The 18399-nt window shown below is 41.9% G+C and overlaps 1 protein-coding gene across 19 annotated transcripts in view; it reads left to right on the forward strand.

Moving 5' to 3' along the window:
- Positions 1 to 18399, forward strand: part of SYNE1 (spectrin repeat containing nuclear envelope protein 1) — a 479896-nt gene that overhangs the window by 435735 nt on the left and 25762 nt on the right. For all 19 annotated transcript variants that reach the window (XM_047769899.1, XM_047769909.1, XM_047769910.1 and 16 more), the window contains 6 exons: positions 7792 to 7979; positions 8892 to 9042; positions 13981 to 14163; positions 14426 to 14563; positions 16229 to 16420; positions 17147 to 17480. In XM_047769899.1, coding sequence (XP_047625855.1) covers positions 7792 to 7979; positions 8892 to 9042; positions 13981 to 14163; positions 14426 to 14563; positions 16229 to 16420; positions 17147 to 17480 — 1186 coding nt within the window. The remainder of the gene's footprint in view (positions 1 to 7791; positions 7980 to 8891; positions 9043 to 13980; positions 14164 to 14425; positions 14564 to 16228; positions 16421 to 17146; positions 17481 to 18399) is intronic.

The raw sequence follows: 18399 nt of genomic DNA on the forward strand, positions 1-18399 counted from the left end.
AAAAAGGAATGGTTAGACAGACAGATTCCCCCTGAGCCCAGCTAGGCAGGTAACTGCTTCATTTACTCTCTGGACAAGGAAACCAGGGGACTTTGGATTTAAAGATGCAGGATGCCAGCAATGTTGAAGCCACTCTATTAAAAATAGATTAAGTGAAAGGTATGAGTCCCACTCTACTGCATCCCCTCCCACAGTGTCACTATCCAGATTTACAGTGCAGCTAATATTGATGCAAGGAGTTTCAAAAACTTGTTCAGTTATTCCATTAAACTACCCCCATCCCCTAAAGATAAAGAAAATGGAAAGGAAGAAATGATCGAATTAGTAATGTAGAAAAAATTTTCCAAACTGAAAACTACACACTTCTAGAGCACAAACCCTACAAGCGCCCAGGAAAATGCAAAACCAAAGCTATTAAGAAATTTCAGAACATGAGGAATAAAGAGAAGATTTTAAGGTTTCCAAGGTGGAAAAGTTTGATTTCTCCAAAACAATGCTGGAAGCTGGTAGACAATGGCACAATGCCTTCAAAAAGCTGCAAAAAATTTTATGATTTAGAATATTTTATCTGCCATTTAATAAATAAAACACTTACCTCCTATGTACACATTCACAGGAAGCTAATGAAAGATATGCTACATATGCTGAAATGAGAGGAAAACCTGGGAGGAAAAGGAAATCCCCAAGATGATGGTAAAGGGAAGTCCCGGATGGCAGTGGTATTGCAGCCTAGAGAGAGTGTCCAGACAGGAGTCTGGGCACTATACTTACATCTCCAGGGAGGAAAGCAGTTGAATTAGATTACCTGATGAGCTGAACCATCCTGGAAGGAGTTTTATTGGCACCATAAGAGAAAGAGTAGAAGTTAGCCATACAAATTTTAAAGAGGAAAAGGGGAAGGGAGTGGTGGGGAGAGATGGAGAACTTTGATTATAGAGAAAGAAATGTTATATAAGAAAAAAAAATACAGCATATTGTGTTATACAATGTGAAAAATAGTAAAAATAAAACATAATCATGCAAAGAAATGATTATTGCTGTAACTGTAAGATATGCTAAAACAGTCATTGGAGCCCCATGAGTCATGTCATGTAGAAATGTATTCCTTCTCTACTAGGGAAGCACCAATAATGTCTAACATTTAAAAATCAAGAAATAGTCACATATAAAAACATGTTACTTAGAAATATAGAGGTAGGAGTTCCCGTTGCAAGAAGTGTGTATTTCTCTTGCCAATGCACTGGCTTCTTATAGATTTAATTGGGCAGAAATATATGTAGACTTGAGATGCCTTCAGAGAACGTTTTATCAAATTTCTCCCTGTTATAAAAGAAAAAGCATAAATTCGGAGACACTTTGTGAAAATTCTAGACCATTACTTCTGGAAATTAAAGTGGAGACAAAAATTGCCATCTGGATTAGGGTACTTGTATAATTGTAAAACCCCTCAGGCCTATTTTATGTCTTGATTTTAACAAAAACTTTTGAGCAGAAGCACAAGGAGACTTTTCTCCAGTGTTTACTGTGGGAACCTAGTCAAGGTCCTGGAGGTAAAGCTCATGAAATTGGGGGTGGGGGCCCTATGACTGGGTCTGTCAGGGTTGTCCACACTTAATCTCCAGCAAGCCATCAGAGTTCTGGGTTTCATACACCAGCACCAGTTTCCACAGTGGTTCCCCCATGAGTCTCTGCTCTGAGACAGATGCAAAAGTATGTGGGAGTGACATCATCAAGATGGTGGCATAAGCCATCTGACTTCTGTCCCCCTCACAAGAAGGTAAACAGCCAGCTCTCCTTAGATGAGACACGACTGTGAAAATCCCAGACCCCAGAGTGAGGCTGCAGCACCCGCCCTGGACCTCAGAGACTGAGAAGAAGCGTATCAGAAGGGAAGAAGAGTGGCTGCACTCTGGGCATATCACTCTGCAGGCTGGCGCAGCATTGCTCTAAGAGGTCCCTGGGCCTGTGGTTTCTCCAGTGGGAAAAGAGAGGTCACAGTGGACATCCAGCTTCCCCAGCATTTCATGAACCTTCCCAGGAAGCCCACTTAGGTCTCACTTCAAGAGGATCACTCAAGAAATCTGTGGATATGATAGATTGAGAAGGGGTGTGGGGGCTTAACAGCACTTATACCCAGATCTCGCAGGACTGCATTCTGTCTTGCAACTGTGCCCAAGAAGAGATCCCAGGCAGCATCTGCTCACAATAGAGCCCAGCCAGTGGCCCTGTCTGGCCTGGAAACTCAGTTGGTCATTCTGCTTGATTTGAGTCCCCAGACAACTGGCCATACTGGCCTTGGGCTCCTTCTACCAACCGGCCTGGGCAGGGAAGCAAATTCCCAGCCCTGCCCAACAGCTGAGTATGGTCTCCATCCCACCCCACCAAGAAGCCCAGCCAGGGAACCTAGGCAGCCAGGGAGCCCATCCAACAGTCTTGCCTGGGCAGGGAGCCAATCTAGCAGCCCTACCAACTGTTGAGCATGGCCTCTGGACTTGCATAACCAGAGAGCCTGAACTGTGATCTGGGCAGCTTCAGAGCTCAACCTACAACCCCATTCAGCAGTAGAGTTCAACCCAGGGTCTTGTGTGATTGCTGAACATAGCCTTTAACCTTGTCTGACCTTATCCAGTCACCAAGGATAGCCTATAGTCCCACCCAACAAGAAAGCCTAGACAACAAGGCTGCTCAACCATGGAGCGCAATCTCTAGGTCTACTCACTGTGGGATTCAGCTGGAGAGCTTGCCTAACTGGAGATCCTGGTCAGCAGTCTTGCCCAGCACAAGAGCACAGCCAGTGACCTACTTGATGGTAACCTAGACTGTGGCCCTGCCCAACTCTAGGGCATAGCCTGCAGCCCTGCATGATCACACAGCATAGCCTGAGACCCCACTTGAGCACAGAACCAGTCAGTAGCACCATCTGATCTGAGAGTACGGCTTGAGGCCCCACCAAGAATAATTACAGAGCCCATCCTGTAGCTCTGCCCATCACAGGGTCCAACCAGTGGCACTTCCCTGCCAGGTGACCTCACCCAACCGGAGGTGATTGTAGGGCCTAGCTAGCAGCTTACCCCCACCTCACACCAATGTCAGAGCATAGAACATTTTCCAGGACAGACTATATGTTAGACCACAAAACAAGTCTCAAGAAAATAGAATTATACCAAGTATATTTTCCAACCACAATGATATTAGACTAGAAATTAATAAATAAGGAAGCTGAAAAATTGACAAGTACATGAAAGTAAACAACACACTCCTAAACAGCCAGTAGATTAAAGAAGAAACTAAAAGAGAAATGAAAGAAATATCTGGGAGTTCCCTGGGGGCCTAGCTGTGAAGGATTCGGCATTGTCACTCCTGTGGCTCAGGTTTGCTCCCTGGCCTGAGAACTTCCACATGCCGCAAGTGAGGCCAAAAAAAAAAAAAACTTTAAACAAAATTGGCAAAACTTTTAGATAGAGTAACTAAGAAAAAAGAGAGGACCCAAATACATAAAAATATTAAATGAAAATGAGGACATTACAAAAAATACCAAGTATTATTAGAGATTACTATGAACAATGATAAGGCCACAAGTAGCATAATCTAGGAGAAATGGATAATTCCTAGAAGCAAACAACCTACCAAGACCGAATTGTGAAGAAATAGAAAATCTGAACAGAGCAATAATGAATAAGGAGGCTAAATCAATAATCGAAGACCTGCCAACAAAAAAATGTCCAGGACCAGATGGTTTCACAAGTGAACTCTACCAAACATTTACAGCTAGTTCATCTCGTTCTTCTAAAAAATTGAAGGGAAAGGAATATTCTCCGACTCATTTTATGAGGCTAGCATTACCCTGATACCAAACCCAGATTAGGGCACCCTATGAAAACTATCAGCCAATAGCCCTGAAGAATATAGATGCAAAAAAATTCTCAATAAAGTCTTAGCAAACCAAACTCGGCACCACATTAAAAGGATTATACACTGTGATTAAGTTGGATTCGTCCCTGGAGTGCAAGAATGATTCAACATATGCAAATCAGTAAATGTAATACATCACATTACCAGAATGAAAGATAAAAATCACAGGATCATCACAATAGATGCAAAAAAATTCAAATAATAATTCAAATGAAAATAACTCAAGAAACTGGTACAGAAGAATTGGACATCAACATGATAAGAGGTATATATGACAAGCCCACAGCTGACATCATACTCAGTGGTGAAAATTTGAAAGATTTTCCTCTAAGATCACAAGACAAGGGTATCTACTCTCACCAATTCAAATCAACATAGCATTAGAAGTCCTAGCCAGAGAAATCAGGCAAGAAAAAGAAATAAAAGGGCTCCAAATCAGAAAGGAAGATGTAAAATAGCCTCTGTTTGCAGATGACATGGTCTTATATATAGAAAAATACTAAAGGCTCCATCAAGAGACTGTTATAAATAATAAAAAATTCAAGAAACTTGTATGATACAAATTCAACATACAAAAATAATTGTGTTACTGTACACTAACAGTGAATTATCTGGAAAATAAACAAGGGAAACAGTCCTATTTACAATAGCATCAAAAATAATAAAATACTTAGGAATAAATTTAACCATGGAGGTGAAAAATCTGTACACCAACACTATCAGACATTGATGAAAGGCACTGAAGAAAACACCAGTAAATGGAAAGACACCAGATTGGAAGAATTAATATTGCTAAAATATGCATACAACCAAAGCCATCTGTAGATTCAATGCAATCTCTGTCAAGGGTCCAATGACACATTTTAAAGAAATAAACAAAAATTCCTAAAAGTCATATGGAACCAAAAAAGACCTCTAAGAGCCAAAGCAGCTCTGGGGAAAGAACAAATCTGGAGGCATCATACTTTCTGATTTCAAAATGTATTCAAAGCTATAGTAATCAAAACAGTATGGTGCTGGCATAAAAGCAGATATGTAGGCCAATGGAATGGAATAGAGTCCAGATACAAACCCACACATATATGGTCAATGACTATTTGACTAATAAGAATACTCAATGGGAAAGAGATCATTTATTCAAAAAATTATGTCAGGAAAATTGGATATTCACATGCAAAAGAGTTAAGCTGGACTTCTATCTTACATGGCTTAGAAAAATAACCAAGTGGATTAAAGACTTTTTTTCTTTTTATAGCCTCACCTGCAGCATTTGGAAGTTCCCAGGCCAGGGGTTGAATCAGAGCTGTAGCTGTAGGCCTACACCACAGCCACAGCAACACCAGTTTCGAGATATATTTGTGACTTAGATGCCACAGCTTGAGGCAATGACAGATCCTTAACTCACTGAGCAAGGCCAGGGGTCAAACGTGCATCCTCACAGTGTTTGTGTTGGGTTCTTAATCTGCTGAGCCACAATAGGAACTCCAAGACTTAAATTTAAGACTTTAAACCTGGAGGAAAACATAGAGAAAAGGCTCTTTGACGTTGGTCTTGGCAATGATTTGTGAAAGCATGACCAACAAAACCAAAAAGAAACAGGTGGAACTAAATCAAACTCTGAAGCTTTTGCACAACAAAATTAATGATCAACCAAATGCAAAGGCAACCTAAGAATGGGAGAAAATATTTGCAAACCAATTATCTAATAAGGGGTTAATATCTAAAATATGCAAGGAGGTCCTATAACTCGATAGCAAAAAAACAAAGTATTCCATTTAAAAAATGGGCAAAGGGGAGTTCCTGTCGTGGTGCAGTGGTTAACGAATCCGACTAGGAACCATGAGGTTGCGGGTTTGGTCCCTGCCCTTGCTCAGTGGGTTAACGATCCGGCATTGCCGTGAGCTGTGGTGTAGGTTGCAGACGCGGCTCGGATCCCGCGTTGCTGTGGCTCTGGCGTAGGCCGGTGGCTATAGCTCCGATTCAACCCCTAGCCTGGGAACCTCCATATGCCGCGGGAGCAGCCCAAGAAATAGCAACAACAACAACAATACCAACAACAAAAGACAAAAAAAAAAATGGGCAAAGGACCTGAATAGACATTTTTTTTCCCAAAGAAGATACTCTAATTGCCAACAGGTACATGAAAAGATGGTCAACATCACTAATCATCATGGAAATGCAAGTCAAAACCACAATGAGATATTACCTCACACCTGTTAGATTGGTTGTTATTAAAAAACAAGGGATAAGAAGTACTGGCAAGGATGTGGAAAAAAATGGAACATTTGTGCGCTGTTGGTGAGAATGTAAATTGGTGCCGCCAAGATGGAAAATAATACAAAGTTTCCTCAAAAAATTAAAATTAGAAAATGGAACTACTAAAAAATTAAAAATAGAACTACCATATGATCTAGCAGTTCCTCTTTTGGATATGTATCTGAAGGAAATGAAATCATTATTTTGAAAAGATAGCTCTACATCCATCACAGAAGAAACATAATTTTTTTTTTTTAGGGCCGCACCCACCACATGTGGAGGTTCCCAGGCTCTTACACCACAGCTCAAGGCAACGCCAGAGATTGAACCTGCATTCGTATGGATACTAGTTGGGTTCATTACCACTGAGCAACCATGGGAACCCCGAATTTATTTCCTTATGTCTAGTTTGTAAAAATCTCCAAAGTTAATTAAAGGCACTGATATTCCATTCAACAATAAGCTGATGTTTGTATAGAAGACATTGGAATAGGATGTTAAGGAGAAAAATAGGAAGAAGAATATATATACAAGAATAAATAAATCCCAGCTGTCTAAGTAAATTGAGGAATTACCAAGAGAAAAGCTAGGTAACTTTCAAGAACTATATCAAAGAAAAGCAAAGTACATCGAGGGTCTTGGAGAATGAGGCAAACCAAACATAGCACCATAGGCCTCCTCTTTAATGATGGAATGCTTTCAGCAAATTGAGTTAAAAGCTCATAGAAAAAGTAATGTATATTTTGCATTTGCTTTCCATGCATCTCATATAGAACTCTGGGAAATTTCAATGCCTTGTGGGTTTTTTGTTTGTTTTGTTTTTGTTTTCCTTGAGATTCCATTTCAGTTTTAGTTATTTTTTAAAAATTTATTGGAGTATAATTGACTTACAATGGCATTTAAGTTTCAGGTACACAGCAAAGTGAATAAATTGCATATATGTATATGTATGTGTATATATATATATATGTATTAATGCCCTGTTTATCACCATCGTCTTTCTCTTTCTGTCCTGTGTTTAAAATTGCTCGCTGAGGAAGCTGCTGCTGATAATGTCATACATGATAGAAGACCTAGGTCCCTTAACATGATTCCCTTTAATGATGATGAAATTAACTATTTAAAACAGCTTGCAGATCCTTGGAGATCAAACCCCAGTTTTTCTTTTCTTTCTTTTCTTGTTCGTCTTTTTAGGGCCACAGGCACGGCACATGGAGGTTCCCAGGCTAGGGGGTCAAAGCAGGGAAACTCCAGTTTTTGAGTGGCAGCTCTTAACAGAAGATCATGGATTCCTCGGATTGATCTGTGGATTGGAATGGAAGTGACAGATCTGTGAAGAAGTGTCTGGGGCAAGATTCATTTTTCCATCCCTCAAGAAGCTAGTTATACTCAACATAGTTGACGTAGTCTCCTTGACCTTTCTCCTGTAGCCGAAATATTTCTACACTCATCTTCTCGAACTTTTGGGCTTGCCATATTTCATACAGGAAGGTGAAGAAACCCCATGCATTCGAGGAAATGAAACATTTGTCAAGGTTTTGCCTAATCATTGTGGAGTCAGTGGACACTGGTTCTCCCATGTGTGCACAAGGATTTTAACAAAGCCCATCTCCTTCCCCTTAGGAGCTCCAGAGAGACATTGAGAAACACAGCACAGGCGTAGCCTCCGTCCTTAACTTGTGTGAGGTTCTCCTGCACGACTGTGACGCCTGTGCCACGGACGCCGAATGTGACTCCATCCAGCAGGCCACAAGAAACCTGGACCGGCGATGGAGAAATATCTGTGCCATGTCCATGGAAAGAAGGCTCAAGTAAGCTGGGACATACTAGCAGTTGGGAAAGGGGAAGGACCAAAAAAAAAAAAAAAACAAACAAACAAACTTGCCCAGAGTGTCCATTGTTCACTATTTCCTTTTGGTTGCAATGTCCAAAAATAGCCTTGGTTTCCCAGACTTGCCATCATCTACAATTAGTTGGGAAAATACGTAGGTATAAAGGTAATATGTAAATATAACAAGCCAAGTTACACTTGACCTAATGGTCTAAATATAATTCAGAAATATGAAAATAATGCCGTTGCTGAACAAGTGTAATGTTTCAGCATCGGTGGTGTGGAAAAGTAGCATTCTTATATTAAAAACAAAATAAGAAGACAAAGGACTTATCTTTAGGCCCTTTGAAATTCAAAGTGGTAAACACTAATGATGTGTGAGAAAATTACCACCATGATTTAAAGCACATAATTTTTGTACTTTCCTGGGAATTCAGAGGTTAGTATTTGTCCGCTGTCACAGGTTGATTTTGATAAGGGTGCCTTTGATGTTGGGCTTAAATGGATTTTCAAACCGTAGTTTTTAGTTCAGTGGGACCTTGCAATGAGTGTGCACTGCAAGCAAGGTGTTGCACTTTTGAACTTCCTTGCACCTCCCCAGAGCAACTCACACCATGGGCTTGTAATACTCGGTTTGACTAATTCCACATCCAGAGCTGCCGGACGTGTGTTTAAACACACACACACGCACACACACTCTCACAGCTGTTTCATTTTAGCTCAAACAGTTGTTTCTTTTTCAGTCTGGGCACATTTGGCTCAAGGCACGGTTATTGTTTGGCACTCCAGTTGCTTGCTTGGGCACTCTTAATCCTGTTGCAGGCATCAGACAGGGCTGTGGAGCATAAACCTTCTCAAACAGTCAAATTCTGTTCTTTCATTTCTGTCTCAGAATTGAAGAGACGTGGCGATTGTGGCAGAAGTTTCTGGATGACTATTCTCATTTTGAAGATTGGCTCAAGGTTTCAGAAAGGATAGCTGCCTTCCCCAGCTCCTCTGGAGTGCTCTATACAGTTGCCAAGGAAGAACTAAAGAAATTTGAGGTGACTTCTAATTCCAAATACTTCATCTGTATTTTGCTAGGAGAGTAGCCGGCTAATGGGTCGTCGGTGTCCCAAGACCTAACCTAGCTATTCACCCACATATTGTTTGTTCAAACAGCCAGATGATGGCCTTCTGGTCATCTTTGTTATTACTAAGTAAGTAGGCAAAGAAGAAAGGAGTTTTTTACTTTAAGGTTATCAAGACTTACAAATACAAGAGTTCCCATCGTGGCTCAGTGGTTAACGAATCCGACTAGGAACCATGAGGTTGAGGGTTCGATCCCTGGCCTCGCTCAGTGGGTTAAGGATCTGGCATTGCCGTGAGCAGTGGTGTAGGTCACAGACATGGCCCGGGTCCTGGGTTGCTGTGGCTGTGGTGTAGGCTGGCGGCTGTAGCTCCGATTAGACCCCTAGCCCGGGAACCTCCATATGCCACAAGTGCGGCCCTAGAAAAGACAAAAAGACAAAAAAAACAAGAACAAAAAAACCCCAAAAAACAAATAGGCGTTCTCTTGTGGCACAGTGGATTAAGGACCTGGTGTTGTCACTGCAGCAGCTTGGGTCTCTGCTGTGGCTCGGGTGAAAGCCCTGTCCCAGGAACTTCCACCTGCCTCAAGCGTGGCCAAAAAACAAACAAACAAACAAACAAATAAAGTGGTGATGAAGAGAAATTCTGTTAGAAAACAAGAATCCTGATTTCCCCCCAAAAGATTTTGGCATTCTTTGGATTTCATAAGTCTACAATCAAACTTCTGGGAGTTCCCTTTGTGGCTCAGCAGTTAACGTGCCCAACTAGGATCCGTGAGGATGTGGACTCGATCCCCCATCGCTCAGTGGGTTAAGAATCCGGTGTCGCCATGAGCTGTGGTGTAGGTCTTGGACGTGGCTCGGATCCCACGTTGCTGTGGCTGTGGTGTAGGCTGGCAGCTGTAGCTCCAATTCTCCCCTTAGCCTGGGAACCTCCATATGGTGCAGGTGTGGCCCTAAAAAGACAAAAAGGAAGATCAACCTTCTAAGATTCATATATGACAGCTTCCCGCACTATAACATCTATCTTCCAATATAGTTTCTTGATGTCTTTTATCCTAGCTGGAGTACTGGACTATATACATATATGCTAGAATAGAACATGTCGCAGATGTATATGTGCACATATATGTAAATCATTGATAAAGGAGAATTGGATCCAGAATTGATCACATATTTTAAATCATAAACCATCCCTAATTACAAATGAAGAGCAGGGCCATTCTTGAGTCACCAAGATTTTTTCAATTTTACAGAAGCAAAAATAGCAGCAGGATAGTCATTTCATAAAGGAAGGACTAATTCAGTAACTGATTCCAGTTCCTTGCCTGTTTCCATGATCTTGAGGCTGCTCTATCGCTGTGATAGGAGGAAATCCCAATTTCTCAGCTATCTCTTATTTCATGGAGACCCTGATGTAGCCTGAAGTTGACCATTTTTTAATCTGAAGTTTCTTTTCCCATCAATTCCCGCTGATAGTTGTGTTCGCAAATATATTAGTAGCAAACAGTTCTGATGCATGTGTCGTATAAAAATAATTTTTGGTGGCTAGGTCTGCCCCAAGCTCCCCAAGATATTTTAAAATAAGGCTAGGAGTTCCTGTTGTGGCTCGGTGGTAATGAACTTGACCAGTCATAAGGACAAGAGTTTGATCCCTGGCCTCTCTCAGTGGGTTAAAGATCCAGAGTTTCCATGAGCTGCAGTGTAGACCAAATACTTGGCTTAGATCTGGCATTGTTGTGGATGTGGTGTAGGCCAGAAGCTACAGTTCCAGTTCAAACCCTATCCTGGGAACTTCCATATGCTGCGGGTGTGGCCTTAAAAAAAAAGAAAGAGAGAGACAAAAAAATCCAATCAGCTGCATTCATTTTTACCTTGCAACAGCAACCAACCAGGCATTTATTGGGACCTATTACAGTAAATATGAAGTTTGGGTTTTGTTCTTGTAGGGTTTAAAATCTAAGAGTCAGGGAGTTCCCATTGTGATGAAGGAGAAATGAATCCCACTAGGAACCATGAGGTTGCGGGTTTGATCCCTGGCCTCGCTCAGTGGGTTAAGGATCCAGTGTTGCCATGAGCTGTGGTGTAGGTCACAGACACAGCTTGGATCTGGCATTGCTGTGTCTCTGGCGTAGGCCGGTGGCTACAGCTCCGATTAGACCCCTAGCCTGGGAACCTCCATATGCCCAGGGTGTGGCCCTAAAAAAGGACAAAAAGGCCAAAAAAAAAAAAATCCAAGAGTCATAGAGGGGCAGCTACAGGAATCTACAAAAGTGTTCATATACTATGTGAACTGATTAAGAGTTACTCTGATGTCTGAAATATGGATTTGTATCTAAATATACCACAAAATTCCAGGAAAAAAAATCCAATCTAAAAAGTTTTCCGGAGTTCCCATCGTGGCGCAGTGGTTAATGAATCTGACTAGGAACCATGAGGTTGAGGGTTCAATCCCTGGCCTTGCTCATTGGGTTGACGATCTGGCGTTGCTGTGAGCTGTGGTGTGGGTCGCAGACACGGCTCGGATCCCACGTTGCTGTGGCTCTGGCTACAGCTCCGATTAGACCGCTAGCCTGGGAAACTCCATATGCCGCGGGAGCGGCCCAAGAAATGGCAAAAAGACAGTAAATAAATAAATAAATAAATAAATAAATAAATAAATAAATAAATAAATAAATAAATAAATAAAATAAAAAGTTTTCCCTTAGAAAACTTCTAGTAAAAAGCCACAATAAAGTCTGCTGTAGATTTCAGGTCAGTCTGGTATGCACCAATGCTAGTGGAAATATTCTCGTACTTCATCTTATTACATTCAGCTTCATAAAGGTTAAACCTTTCTATAATTGGCTTACACTACAAAGCAGATTACATAACATCCTTTTTGCTGCTATTTTAGGCTCAAAAGTGAGCCATATAGTTCAGCCTCTAATGGCTATACAGTTATATAGCTACTTACTATGAATGATTTTATTATTTACCTTTGTAGTTAACATTCTCAAGAGACAGAAGCGAATCGTGAGAGGACAGTCTTTGCCTGTTCAGTTGCACAAATATTGGGGACAGATCTGGGTGTGTCAGGGTACCCCCCCCCCCGCCCCCCGCCCCCGGTCCCCGCCATCACTCCAGTGAGAAAACATATTCTCTGACCTCGGTAATGTCACAAGTTGATCTTCCCTTACCACTTCCTTTTCTGGGGAAATAATGTAAAGTTTTATAGAACAAAAGGTTGGATTTACTCGGATGAAGGCTCTTAAAGCAACTCTCAGTAGGAAAACCATCTCAGAGGCTAAAGTGCTGTAGCATCAACAGTGTGATGATCCAAAGGAAGCGAAACGCTGGGATTTAGATGCGTTCAGTCCAATTAATTATAGTGTTTTCTGTCTAATGCCAGGACAAAAATCAGTCATAAATCATACATGTGCCTTTGAAACCAAAAAGCTTCATTTTATTTTGGCCTAATGATTCTTATGCAAAGGCTATGCTATATGGCAGAGAGAAAGAAGAAAGTGTATCTTACCTGCAGAAACTCTAACCTCAAAAGTATACAGACACTACTATGTAAAGTGTTACATCAGCTCTAAAACGTTTTATAAAAACTGAATCATTCATGGGAGCAAACTTTTTTGTTCCAAACTTTTTTCAATGTAAGGTTACTTCTTTTTTGCTCAGCTGCTTTCCTAAAATGTTAATAATAGCTCGCATTTAGAGGCCCTTCTGCAAAAGGTAGTTTTTTTTTTTTTAATAGACACCAGAATTGAGGTGATTTCTGGAATTTTTAGGAACTTAATATATTTTACAAATTAGTTCTATGATAGGTATCTTTTCTCAGCATTGGCATCAAAAATTTTGAACATTTTAAACTCACATTTCAGCCCACAGAAATATTTTTGTAAGCAGTTTATTTTACGGGAAAAATTTTAAGGCTGCTAGTTATTTTAGTTTATTTATTTATTTATTTATTTTTGTCTTTTTGTTGTTGCTATTTCTTGGGCCGCTCCCGCAGCATATGGAGGTTCCCAGGCTAGGGGGTGAATCGGAGCTATAGCCACCGGCCTACGCCAGAGCCACAGCAACGCAGGATCCGAGCCACGTCTGCAACCTACACCACAGCTCACGGCAACGCCAGATCGTTAACCCACTGAGCAAGGGCAGGGACGGAACCTGCAACCTCATGGTTCCTAGTCGGATTCGTTAACCACTGCGCCATGACGGGAACTCCCTGTTAGTTATTTTAAAAGTTGTATTACATAGGTACATGTGTCTGTTCTATATGTATATATTATGTAGGTATATGCATATCATATACATATATGTGTATGTTCTGTATGTGTATGTATTACATAAGTATATTGTATATGTATATGTATTTCTATATATATAGATATATTTATTACTGTTTACCATTTTCTTTTATGTCTTTGTTTGATCAACACCCTTTTCTTAAGCCACATCAATTACATTATTTTTCTTTAACAAAAGAACTATACACTGGTTAGAAATTGTCCTTTCCCGGAGTTCCCATCGTGGCTCAGTGGAAACGAACCTGGTTAGTAACCATGAGGATGGGGGTTTAATCCTTGGCTTCGCTCAGTGGGTTAAGGATCCAGCATTGCCGTGAGCTGCAGCATAGGTCACAGACATGGCTCTGATCCTGAGTTGCATAGGCCAGCAGCTGCAGCTCTGGTTTGACCCCCTACCCTGGGAACTTCCATATGCGGCACCTGCAGCCCTAAAAAGCCGAGGGGGGAAAAAAAGGAACAAAAAAAAGACAAAGAAAGAAATTATCCTTTCCCATGTAGGGGAAAGAGTTGACTTCCCCATCCCGCCTGATGTCACGGTGTGAAGCCCAGACACCCTTGCTAGGAGCCTGTCTCTGATCTCCCTGTCCAATGTGCTTCTCTGTGGTCTTAGGCTTTCCAGAGGCAGGTCCACGAGACCTTGACCCAGCTGGAACTGATCAACAAGCAGTACCGTCGCCTGGCCAGAGAGAACCGCACTGACTCCGCCTGCTGCCTGAAACAGATGGTTCACGAAGGCAACCAGAGATGGGACGACCTGCAGAAGCGCGTCACCTCCATCTTGCGCAGACTGAAGGTCTGCACTTGTCCTCCTCTGTAGCGTAGAAGCCCAGAGGACAGAAGGGGGCCATCTGAGCCCAGCAGTAGGACAGAATCTCGTGGCTTTGTAAGACAGGGTGGGAGGAAGGGTATCCAGCTTTAATTCATATGGGAGAAATTTTCAGGGTTCTCGTTGCTCCTCGAGAAAATGACTTTTCAGGAGAACATTGGAATCAGCAGGGCCAACTCAGTATGTGTTTGTGGCTTTTTCACTTGTGTTATTTTCTTTCCATACCCAGCATTTCATTGGCCAGCGGGAGGAGTTTGAGACTGCCCGGGACAGCATCCTGGTGTGGCTGACAGAGATGGATCTGCAGCTCACTAATATTGAGCATTTTTCCGAGTGCGATGTTCAAGCTAAGATAAAGCAGCTCAAGGTAATAGATTAGGGCTTTTTTTTCAAGCTATTAATGCGATGAAAGTCTAGAGAGGAAAGGATTTGTAGATCTTTTTGTGAAAAATATATTAAAGAGCCATTCTTTTTTAAAAAAATTAGTTCTTTCAATTTGACTGAAAACAAATTCAGAAAATAAGAAAGACATTAAAAATGAACTAAAAACATTAACGAAAGATACAGTTCCCATTAACATATATACTTTTCATTATTAACTCGATTGCTAACTTTGTTGGTTTGGGGTTTTTTGGTTGCTGTTTTTGTTTTTTTATGATTCATTTCTAGCGTCTTTGAATAGTTTTTCTGACCCCGTGATCCAGAGCAGTTCAACCGTCTCACGTTGGGATGTCATTCCTTACATTGTGCATTCTTAGATACCAAGTTAATTTTTAAGCATATTTAAAATATTTCACTGTAGAATTCAAACACAGCGGCTCGTTAAACATTTTAAATAAGACGGGTATACATTAGGTATAAGGACTCCCTAAAAGGAAAAGTGCGTAACAACTTGAATGATATGCAAGGCAGTTTGTGGAATGTTCCTTCCAATATAGTTAGTTTTTTTTTTTTTTTAAGAATAGTCGTGATGCCCATAACCTGAGGTTGTTATAATTAAGCAAGGAAATTACCTTTAATCATAGATTCTCAAGATGAAAATATCATAAAATAGCCCTGATGTTACCCAACCTCTCTCTCCTTCACCCCAACTCTCCCAAGTTGTTTCACGGGCAAATCAATATTAAATCCATCAGCCAGAAATTTCTACCAAGTGGTAGTTGAATCTTTTCTTTTTGGACTCTGGCAAGGTCACCAAATTTATTTTCACCCTCCCTCTCCTTTGGCAGTTGTTTTATTGTTGGCCAATTTCAACCCTTCCAGAGCTTATTCTTATATTGAATTAAAATGTATCCCCTGAAACTTGTCCCCTGTAGCTTAACTGTTTGAGTCGCATAGAATGAGTCTAAATAATCCTCCAGAATTATCTGTTTTTCCTAATCTTTCCTGCTTATGTCCTGAAACAATGAAAAAAATCATCTAAGAAGAATTCGTGACATTGTCATTTGGATGTTTTTTCTTAATCGTGTTTGACGTATCAGGAAAATTAAAATTCAGATATTTAATATTGGAGTTCTTTGGTGGCCTAGCAGTTAACAGATTCAGCATTGTCACTGCTGTAGCTTAGGTTCGATCCCTTGGCCCAGGAATTTTCACATGCTGTGAGCACAGCCAGAAGAAATAAAACTAAGTAAAATACAATATTCAATATAATTCTTTAAAATGCTAAATTTATTTCAGGGGCGCTGTATTGCTTTTCCTTTGCTTTTCATCAAGGATAACTGGTGCTATCAATTTTATGATGGGTTTAAATGTTTTTTTCCTATGATTCTCTTACCCACACTGTCCTTGGCGGTAAATTTTATTAGCCAATGGCGCCTTTCTGGTCATGGGAGTCTCAGAATTCCATTTCTGACTCCTGTTCTGATTTAAAATTTTTATGCTTTACTTCAGAAAGTAATAGCCTCTTGGCCTGTCGTTGTGTATATGGTAAATTTAATATCCTCTACATGGTTTCTCTAAATATGTATCTGAGAATTACTTCATGTCCATGTGAGCAATAAAAAAATTACACGAGATTTGTGCTCCCTAGGCCTTCCAGCAGGAAATTTCCCTGAACCACAGTAAGATCGAGCAGATAATTGCCCAAGGAGAGCAGCTGATAGAAAAGAGCGAACCCCTGGATGCGGCGGTCATTGAAGAGGAGCTGGATGAGCTCCGGCGTTACTGCCAGGAGGTCTTCGGGCGCGTGGAAAGATACCATAAGAAACTGATTCGCCTGCCCGTATGTGATGGTGTTTTTTCATTGGCATTAAGTCTACGGAGAATTAATAATGTGGGCTTAGGGAGCATCGCTTCATGGGTAAGAGCCCAGACTCTGGGTCAGAGAGCCTGAGTTCCAGCCCCAGCTCTGACGCGTGTTGGCTACGTAAGCTTGGCAAGCGTGCCTGAGTTTCCTCGTTCGTAAATAACAGTACCTTCCTTGTAGAAAGGTTGGGCCTGGAGTTCCCATCGTGGCGCAGTGGTTAATGAATCTGACTGGGAACCATGAGGTTGTGGGTTTGATCCCTGCCCTTGTTCAGTGGGCTAAGGATCCAGTGTGGCTGTGAGCTGTGGTGTAGGTTGCAGACGTGGTTCGGATCCCTTGTTGCTGTGGCTCTGATTTTTTTTTTTTTTTTTTAGTAATTCCCTTTTGTTCCTAAATCATGCCATTCTGTACGTATTGTGTTGCAGGCTTGCCTTTATTTACATTATTTTATTGCATCTTCTATCAATTCTTTGCAGTAGGTCTGTTTCTATTTTACCAGTGGTAAAAGTTGAGAATTTACTAGGTTAATGTATAAGACATTTTAAAAAATTGATCAGAAGATACTTATTTGATGATAGAAGTTTAAAGTTACCCCCACCGTGGTAGGATAAGGTGCTGAGACTTGGCGGGAGGCAGAACATAGCGCGGTAGGGGGGTCAGCTGACCACTGCGATAACGGGGCTGGCCTGACTGCGTTTCCAGCTCCCAGACGATGAGCACGACCTCTCTGACCAGGAGCTGGAGCTGGCTGAGGCTGAGGCTCTGTCGGACCTCCACTGGCGTGACACCCCTGCGGACAGCGTGCTCTCCCCGCCACCTTCTTCCAACCCCTCCCTCTCACTCGCCCAGCCCCTCCGGAGCGAGAGGTCCGGGAGAGACACCCCGGCCAGTGTGGACTCCATCCCTCTGGAGTGGGACCATGACTATGACCTCAGCCGTGACCTGGAGTCTGCTGTGTCCAGAACTCTGCCCTCTGAGGACGAAGAGGGCCAGGAGGAGAAAGATTTCTACCTCAGGGGAGCCGTTGGCCTCTCAGGTAGGGAAGAGCCCCTCCTATATGGTGGCTTGAAAGAAAATAAAAAAGAAGGGGTACTGGAGTTCCTATTGTGGCTCAGTGGGTTAAGGATCCGGCATTGCTGCAAGCTGCAGCATAGGTCGCAGGTGCAGCCCAGATCCAGTATTGCTGTGGCTATAGCGTGGGCCTGCGGCTCTGATTCAACCCCTAGCGCAGGAATTTCCATATGCCGCAGATGCAGCCATAAAAAGAAAAAAAAGAATGGATCCTGTACTGGAAATCCATATGCTAAGCAGAATCATCTTCCTTCTCCCATTAGGGAAATTGTACATAAGAGAATAATTGGTTATTAATGTGATTCGCAAATACAAAATTGGCACAGCCACTGATTTATCACACATATCCTTACGTTCTTACCACTGGACAAGCAATTTATAAGTACTGGAAACACACAGTTCCTTTTCTTCTCAAAGAGCTTACACTCCAGTGTGGTGCACAGACCAATAAGAAAGGGTTGTGTGAAGTGTTTGGCGCTATCCTAAGCAGTGTATGCACGGTGGGTAGGGGCACAGCCAGGGGGTGACTAACCCAGGGCTTTGAGAAGCTTTAGGCAAGAGGCTTAAGCTGAGACTTGAAGGCTGACTAGGAGTTGGCCAGGAGGACACAGCCATGTTCAGAGGGAGAAAGGAGAGGATGCCCATCTCGGCTGTATGATTAGCCCTAGTGCTTTTGGTCACCTGCAGTTTGTCCAGAGATCAGCCTGTACACCGGGAGGCATGGAGTGAACAAGTCGAAAGCCAAACTAGGACCTGGTCATAAAGCAGCTTACTTATCATGGAAAGGAGCTTGGCTTTTATCACAGAGGAGTTCCTATTGTGGCTCAGCAGTAACAAACCCTACTAGTATGCATGAGGATGTAGTTTGATCCCTGGCCTCGCTC

The sequence above is a fragment of the Phacochoerus africanus genome, chromosome 2 (assembly GCF_016906955.1).
Source record: "Phacochoerus africanus isolate WHEZ1 chromosome 2, ROS_Pafr_v1, whole genome shotgun sequence".
Classification (NCBI taxonomy): domain Eukaryota; kingdom Metazoa; phylum Chordata; class Mammalia; order Artiodactyla; family Suidae; genus Phacochoerus; species Phacochoerus africanus.